This window comes from Argopecten irradians, unplaced genomic scaffold, assembly GCF_041381155.1.
Source record: "Argopecten irradians isolate NY unplaced genomic scaffold, Ai_NY scaffold_1335, whole genome shotgun sequence".
Classification (NCBI taxonomy): domain Eukaryota; kingdom Metazoa; phylum Mollusca; class Bivalvia; order Pectinida; family Pectinidae; genus Argopecten; species Argopecten irradians.
In genome coordinates, this window is record NW_027188801.1 from 1,762 (window position 1) to 10,663 (window position 8,902).

General features: G+C 36.8%; 1 protein-coding gene across 1 annotated transcript; it reads right to left on the bottom strand.

The window, feature by feature from the left end:
* Positions 1-209: 209 nt before the first annotated feature.
* Positions 210-3,315, bottom strand: LOC138314085 (uncharacterized). The gene is made up of 2 exons (XM_069254273.1): positions 1,847-3,315; positions 210-1,462 (listed from the first exon to the last, which is right to left on the bottom strand). Exons 1-2 carry the CDS (start codon positions 3,268-3,270, stop codon positions 1,351-1,353), a joined length of 1,536 nt encoding a protein of 511 aa, XP_069110374.1. The 5' UTR covers positions 3,271-3,315; the 3' UTR covers positions 210-1,350.
* Between the last annotated feature and the right edge of the window lie 5,587 nt (positions 3,316-8,902).

Genomic DNA, 8,902 nt, shown 5'->3' on the forward strand with positions numbered 1-8,902 from the left:
GGTAGCCCTTCATAACAGCATACTGCATGCCAAATATCAGTTCCTTGGTCCTTTGGCAATGGGTTATTGAGAAGAAGTTGTTTGAATGAAAAGTTTAAAACACATATACATGTATATGTGTAACATACAAGTGTATGTACATTTATGTGCTAAGTTAAGGTGAAATCAAGTACTTTAAATACAATTGATATTTCACATAAAAGAAGTTAATCCTTAAACAGTCATATTGTAATCGATATGTATTTACTTTTTACATTTCATCTGTTAATACAATATTTAACAAGTACTCATTCCCCTTCCCTATCCCCACCTGCAACAAATCAAGAATGCAGTTGCACAGTGTATGAACATCTTGGGAGAAATTTTGATGTACTTTTATATTGGAATTCAGGGTCTCCTAAAATGTACATACCTAATACATGGCTATTTTCAGAGGAATTGATTTGACAGTGATCATAACTGTATGGCATCCCTTAAAAATTTAAGGTAAAACCCCAATTTACCAATTTTAATGAATTGGAGACAAAAATTTGAAAACAGGAAGTTGGCCCAGCGACAATCTTTCAAAATTTTTATCATATTTAGCAGCATTCCTCAATACCCTTATATACATGTACTAATTTTCATTGAGATCCGAGACCGAAACCTAAAAACATTGATTATGATTGATTCACAGCTTTTTATCAGAATATATGGTAGGCATATGCATAGTAACTTTACATGTAAATCATGAATGACATTAAAGCTAAAATAAAAGACTTAACTTTGATCAAGAACAGAAACATGGACAAAGTAGATTGCAAAAATTGGAAATCAGATATACAGAACATGTACTGTCTATGTATATTCATGTCCTAAACACAGATCACATGTAAATATAATTAAAATGTAATTGAAAAGTAATTGAGCATTACATGCATCTTTGTAATGTAAATAATTACATTACCATTACATGTAATTGAAATTTGCCTCAATTACATATTACATTCAATTACTTGAAAAATTGTAATGCATTACAATTAATTATCATTACATTAAGACTTCTAATTACTCCATGCCTGGCACAGAGACCTTGTTTTTGCGAGATTTCTCAACAAAATTATCTGATCCATCATCTAATGGGTTGTCCAAGGACACCTGATCATGTAAGAATTTCTCTTCCTTACTTTTGACGTTTTGGATGTCATAATGGTTACAGGATAAATAGAACACATGGTTAGTATCTTACAATACAGGTTTTATTTTTCCGGTGCTCAACATGGAAAGACAAGATGACTCGTCATCTTGGCTTTCCTATGTAATCTTGTATTGTAAGATACTAACCATGTATTCTCTATATATATCACACATTCAGTCCTTTTCTATGAAATTCGGGAATTTCGAAACATATCTTCTTTCTTCTTTAAGGTCCACGAAAATAAGCAGTTCCTTAAATCGATGAACAGGCACGACAACACTTGTTCTGTAATTGATATGAAAATCTAAGGATAATATATATAGAATTAAGGGTTTTTGAGAAATAGTTTGACAAGATATGATTGATATATGTATACCGGTATATGTTTTGTGTTAAATTTCAAAGGAATTACAAGACTTTAAAAGAGAATACTAAGGTAAACTTTCTTAGCTTGACTGATCTTTTTTTCTGCTTATAATTATATATTTACATTCTGAGTGTTTGTCACTATATGAATCAACCAACTGACGAAAATAAACATTTGCCTATGAATACACTATGAATACACTATGAAAATTAGAAAAATACATTCAATCTCTATAAGAAACTCTAAATATTTCTTCACAAAAAATAGCTGCCTCTAGAAAACTAGTATAAAAGATAAATTACCTATTACTTGTGACTTTTTGAACATGTGGTGCTCTTCCTGGAATGATAGTCCCACTACAAGAATACGTGGTCCCAACAGCAAACACCTTCATGTGAGATTTTTCAACAATGTAGTATTCCACACCAAAGACATCTGATCCATCATCTAATGGGTTGTCCAAAGACACCATGTAAGAATTTCTCTTCTTTACTTTTGACGAGGCTTGACAATAAAATATGATGTCGTCTATGATGATTTTGTTAACTTTTGCAAGCTGGTTAATGTCTTGGTTTAGTGTTTGCAACTGTGTTAGTATGTCATTACACAAATGTTGATGTTGTATATTCTGCATTGGAGGAACAATATCACATTTGTAGCCATCAATCGTCTTTGGTAGAAGTTTTGCTCCTCCAGCAAGAAGTTTCTGGAGAAAGGACCGAAGCTCCCCTTTCGGTAATGCATTGGATTCCCTTTCAAGTCTTTTCTGAGCTTGCATTGCCCAAAAGATTTGGGCACACACATTTCCTTTGCCATGTACGGTCTTCAAAATATCGCCATTACAGGACTCATAACCGAAACAAGAATATGCCCAAAGTGGTCCCCACATTCTGACGCATGATGCATAATGCTGAAGATTATGTACATTTAGTCCAAGAAATTGGTCTCCATATATGTCCCCTGCATACTGGTAAAAACTCAGAAGCAATGACTCTGCCCGATCAATATCAGCACTGGAAACATTCTGCTTAAGAAGTAGATAGACTCCTTCCACAAGACATGCGAAATGCTCCAGGAACACTTCTGGCAAAAAGCCTGACAAACATGGCAAGCTGTAATGAAGAAGCCAAGAGCGTAGTTCTGAAGCTTTCCATCGATGATAATTGTTCTTCATCTTTCTAGGTAGTCTTGAAATTAAGTATGGAGGCTTAATTCTTTTGAGATGTTTGTCAATCTGGTCAAGGTGATTTCCAATGAAAAATTCTTTTTTAAAGTTTGCACCATCAAACCAAAGACTCAGGAGCTTTTTGACAATGCCAAGTAGAATGCCATGCATATAGTCTACAACTATATGTTTCTCGATGGCGTAAAGTGGTAGGAAGCTGATTACAGATGTACCCAGAATACCATGAGATGGTTTAGAAGTAGTAGCAGCAGCAGAAGCATCCTGTTTCAGGTCTGATGAATTTCTGACTGGAGCAGGAACATTTCTAAACGGATAGCTTCTACAATGTCCTCCTCCACAAGGAACAGAACTTCCTTCTTCTTTGCAGTACAGACATCCAAACCGGCCGTTATGTTGTGTCATGTTCAACACATAAGCTCTAGCTTGAAGGTCCATAGTCGCAGTAAGAAGCAGTGCTTTCCAAGTTTGTCCATTAACATCAACACCTTTGTTGAAAAGCTCAGTCATATCCTTAACGAAAGGAGAAAGAAATCCATTCATACATCCAGGTTTAGACGTTCCTTGCCAAATTCCCCATACAAGGATGTTTTTTCTTCAACAAGCGTTCCCTTAGGAGGAAGTTCATTGATGGTAAGATACACAGGCCAAAGAGAAATTCCTGATGACTTAAAACAAAGGTATCCCATCTGTATTCCAACTCAAGGTAACATTGAATTTGGAGGATTTTGGATCCAGAAAATTTCCATCAGCTTTTAGCTTCAAATACTCCTGTCCAGTAGTTATATCTGACAATATGATTCTTTCTTTTTCCAAAGGTTTTTGCAATTCTGCTTGGATTTTCTTTATGATTCCATTCCTCTCCAAAATTTCCTGCAACTGCTTCTTGATGTTGCAAGTTACAAAACCTGTCTTTTTGCCAATGTCATCTCCTCCACGGTGTTGACCACATCCAGGTGTTTCACAAAGGTCGGTATTTTTGAAAAGTAAACCACACTTTGGACAACAATAAAAAAAATTCAGATTTTCTTCAATCCCAAACCCAAGCTTCTGTTTTACATCACCTGTTCCTGTTTCACAGAGATTACTACTAGGAATATGTAATCTAATAACATCAAGAAGCTTCTGAAAGGCTACTCCAGAAAGATTACAAGCAGAAGCATATCCTGAGACTAGAAGTAAATGTTCAAGATGTGTCAATGGTGCTTTTGTCAGGGTATCCGATGGTGGTATGATATACAAAGGAGGACTCGTTATAGATCTCACTTCCTCTGTTTTCATCTTCATCGCAGTTTGAATCCTCAGGGTCACTATCCTGTTCAGAGTCTGAAACTAATGTTAGAATAGTCAGCATCACTTTCCAAGTCCATATCAACAACTGTGTCATTAAAATCTTGGACATTATTTCCTGTCACATCCAACTCATTATATTTCACTAGTTCATTGAAATGTCCTAGAACACTTCTGGCATTTGAGCTTGATTATTGTCATTTTGCAGATCACTCTGAGCTGAATCATTGTCACTTTCCTGAATCTGAATCTGTTCATCATGATATTGCTGGACATCATGTACAACTATTTCCTCATTATGATTTTCAGGTATGTCCAAAACCTGGTGTTGTGCATCCAGACTTTCTGGCACTATACTCTGTGCATGAGATTGTGACTCATGGTGATCAGGTCTTTCAACATCTACGTAACTGTCTATACATTCTTTCTTTTTCCTGAAAATACAAAAGAACAAAACATAACATTATTGCTATTTGTTTCTTCCAATTTTTTTGAACTGAACTGTACATTTTATTCTGGATAATTCATGAACATCCATGATAAACTATTCATGAATTAATAATTAATTTTTATTTGTTTTCATACTAAATCCGACTTTTTGATTGGCAAGATTTTTTTTCTTCATAAACTAGTGACAAAAAAAAATAGTGACATCAATGCTTAATTCATCAATAGTTCATGAATTAAATTCATGAATATTCATGACATTGTTCTTGAACATTAAAAGGCTAATGGAAATAATACACAGCATTTCATGCACAGTCAGTTCATGGACTTGATCATGAACTGCTCATGAATATTTACTTAGTACATGAACAAGTTCATGAACATTTGATGAAATGTTTTAATGAAAGTTCATGAATTGTTCATGAACATTTAAATGACCAAATGAAAAAAGTAACAATGCTTCCATGAAACTGTTCATGCACAAATTGATGACAGATACTGAATCAAAACTTGTAATGGCTTACAACTGCAGCAAATCATATTTTAATATTGAAACAAGAGGCCCATGTGGCCTTAACGGTCACCTTAAAGTTTAAGGCCATTTTGGACCCCACTCGGGGCTACCACCTCCTCAGCCTTTGGGATGAGACAGGGTCAAAATGACATAATAGGCAAAATTCCTCTTGTGGTTATAAAAATTTGAATCAAAAGTTTGAACAATTTCCAGTAGAAAATAAACAAAATATACCCAAGAAGTATTCAATACAAACTATAGCAAACTTAGCCTCCTCCCCAGGGGCAAACAAAGAGGCCAAGGGTTATAAAATTCACAATTCTGATGAAGTACCACAATATCTTTAGAACACAAGGTCCAATAATAGCATTATTACAAAGGACATGATATAAGGCTACATACAGAGTTTCATCAAAATCAGTTCACATTTACCAATGTTATCTTGTTCACAAGCACAATGATAAAATTAGAACAAACGGCAATAACTTGTACGTTACTGTCGAATAATTCCCATTTTTGAACTCGTACGAAATCTTGTTGATATAAGGCTACATACAAAGTTTCATCAACCTCGGTTAACATTTACTCAAGTCATCATGTTCACATTTAGTAAAGTTAATGCATGATGGACAATAGGCTATTGCAGTAGGTCACTATGATGTATGGTCATGATCAGGTGACCTAAAAATAGTAACAGTGACCTTGACCTGACCTGGCAATCCTGAAACTGTATCTTGTCGAAAATATGATGGTCCTTTAAATTTGTGTGAAGTTTGATCAAAATCACTCAAGGAATGAAGCCGCTAGAGCACTGAAAAGGATTTTCTAAAAATAGTAACGGTGACCTTGACCTTGACCCTGCAACCTTGAAACTCAAACTTTTTCAGTCCTTTGTATTTGTGTGCAGTTTGATCAAAATCACTCAAGGAATGAAGCCGCTAGAGTGCTGACAAAGAAATTATCTAAAAATAGTAACAGTGACCTTGACCTTAGTCTGGCAATCTTCACACTCAAACTTGTCCGAGATATTATGATCCTTTGTCTATGTGTGAAGTGTGATCAAAATCACTCAAGGAATGAAGCCGCTAGAGTGCTGATAGGGATTTTTCTAAAAATAATAGCAGTGACCTTGAACTTGACCCAGAAACCCTGAAACTCGAAACTCGTCCGAGATCTTGTTAATATTAAGCTACATACAAAGTTTCATCAATCTTGGTTCACATTTACTCAAGTTATCGTGTTCACAAACAAAAAGTTAACGCACGGACGGACGACAACGGACAAAAGGCTATCGCAATAGGTCACCGTGTCTGCACTGACGACTTTGTTTTCCAAGCAATAAATTTCCTTTTTTTAGGAGAAAATAGCAAACTCATAGTATATATTATAAAATAGATGCCATAATAACATACATTACATACAATATATGAAAATATTTACTTTTTCGCCGGGGTTACATTATATTACTTTATACCCTCATAATCTCAACATCGAAAGATCGATTGTAAAAATCTGTTTCTTAATTATTGTAGGTTCAGGCCAATTTCAGCTCACCTAAAAAGTTTGTTAATGTAAAGTTCTGAAAACGAGGTCCTACATTAAACGTTTCATAGAAATTGAAGGAATTTTCATAACCTCTAAACACTCATTGTTTGTGGGTACTCTTTTTCTCACAGGGATATTCAGGGGTTAACAAGCTGGTGCCCTAAATTAACAAGCTCACTACGTACTGGTTCTCACCTTAATGCCAAGTAATGATCTGAATACAGGTTTCAAAGTTTTTTCTTTTCTGAAGGAATTTAAGTAATATTTTAGATTTACCTCTAAAATCCCCTATTGGGCCCCACCCCCTCCTGCCCCCATGGGGGTCAGAGCCAAAACTTGATACAAGTTCTGTTCCCCTTCTTCCAAGGATTGTTTGGTTGGCCATTATAAGTAACTCTTGACAGTGGCGACATCTTGGTCACAATCCAAGACAACAATCAACTATTCCTCCCAAGACAAGAATTCTGATACATTCCATAGGATTTACCTGGTCAGATTGATTTTCCCCTATTTAGGCCCCACCCGTTCCCTGCCCTCGGGGGCCAGAGTGCAAAAATTTATACAAGTTCTGTTCCCCTTCCCCACAGGATGTATGTGCCTAAATTTTTTAAATTTGGCAGAACTCTATGACTATCCCCATTTCCCATTGCCCCCAGGTAATCTACAAAAATTTTACAAGTAGTGTTCCCCTTCCCTCAAGTAATGTCTGGATTTGGTTACAACCCATCAAACACTAGGACAACCTATTGATTAGCCCCTCGTAATTCCCCCCTGCCCCCCCTGGGGGATCAGAGCCAAAATTTATACAAGTACTGTTCCCCTTCCCCCAAGATATGCTATTGATTGTGGCCAAATTTTGGTTACAATTCATCATGTAGAACTCTAGGTTCAAGTAGAGCGATTTAAAGGATTTTACCTCTATTTCCCCTATTGGGCCCCGCCCCTCCTGCCCCCGGGGGTCAGAGCCAAAATTTATACAAGTTCTGTTCCCCTTTCCCCAAGGATGTTTTGTGGCCAAATTTTGTTACATTCACATTCAAACTCTATGAACTAGTAGCGATTTTTTAATTAAGATTTTACCTCTATTATTTCCCCTATTGGGGCCCCGCCCCTCCTGCCCCTGGGGGACCAGAGCCAAAATTTATACAAGTTCTGTTCCCCCCTCCCCCAAAGGATGTTTGTGATCAAATTTGGTTACATTGAACATTCAGAACTCTAATGTACTAATAGCGATTTAAAGGATTTACCTCTATTTCCCCCTATTGGGCCCCGCTTATACCGATCCTGCTGCCCCCAGGGGACCAGAGTCAAAATTTTATACAAGTTTCTGTTCCCCTTCCCCCAAGGATGGTGGCCAAAATGTACATTCCGGGCAACTCTATTAAATTTGGTTACCACTCTATTTCCATTCAGAGCAAAACTCAGTTCGACAGTAGCGATTTTATATGATTTACTAGCAATTTAAAGGTAAACCTCTTATCCCCTATTGGGCCCCGCCCCATCCTAGGCCCCCGGGGGTCTCAGAAAGCAAAATTTATACAAGTTCTGTTCCCCCTCCCCCAAGGATGTTTGTGGTCCAAATTTGGTTACAATCCATGGCAGTGAACTCTAGATAGTTACAAGTACGATTTATAGATTTACCTCTAGTTAAAAAGTCCCCTTATTGACAGTGATCGTGAATGAAGTCCTAAAAAGCCCCATATATGTCAGTTAAATGGGGAGACAGTAAGCCAAATATAACCTTTTGACAAGTGATCGTTGAATGATAGTTAAATGTAACAAGGATGTCATGTGGCCTACTTTCGGTTACATCCATGCCAGAACTCTATGACTAGTAGGATTTAAAGGAATGTTGACGGTCGGAAGCACGGACGCCGCGCTCCATGACATAAGAACTCACCGGGCCCTTCGGGGCAAGGTGAGCTAACAACAAAATGGCTACTGCAGCATGCATCAAACTAGGCCTATTTCGATCTATCTTTGTTTGTGTATACCTGCTTACTCAAAGTTATATTAACATTAATGTATTGCACTTGGTATCTTATATAAGCTTTGATATAAAATGTGATTGATGATAAACAATGTGCAGTTTTAGCGGATTGGAAGGCGGGTAGGTATCGAGTACAGGTGTCACCTTCTTTACAGTGCTCCAATTAGCAAATTACTTGTCAGACTATGTCTACAAGTTGAGTGAACTTTTAATTGGCTTGAGGTATTCCTACCAATTTGTGTCACTGACCCTTGCTAATATATACACATTTATTGGGGGCTGGGCAATCACAAAATACACACAATACACAAGTCTGATGCAGTGGTATTAAAAATGTGAGGCGTCAAGATTGACGCCCGGCATGTACAAAGATCTCGTGCGTCAAAATA

What these genes read in the sequence shown, in the direction of transcription:
- LOC138314085 (XM_069254273.1), bottom strand. Translation starts at nt 3,270, where the DNA reads ATGAATGGATTTCTTTCTCCTTTCGTTAAGGATATGACTGAGCTTTTC. An exon ending in CAAAAAGTCACAAGTAATAG is followed by an intron (nt 1,463 to 1,846) that starts GTAATTTATCTT and finishes TATCAATTACAG; the next exon opens with AACAAGTGTTGTCGTGCCTG.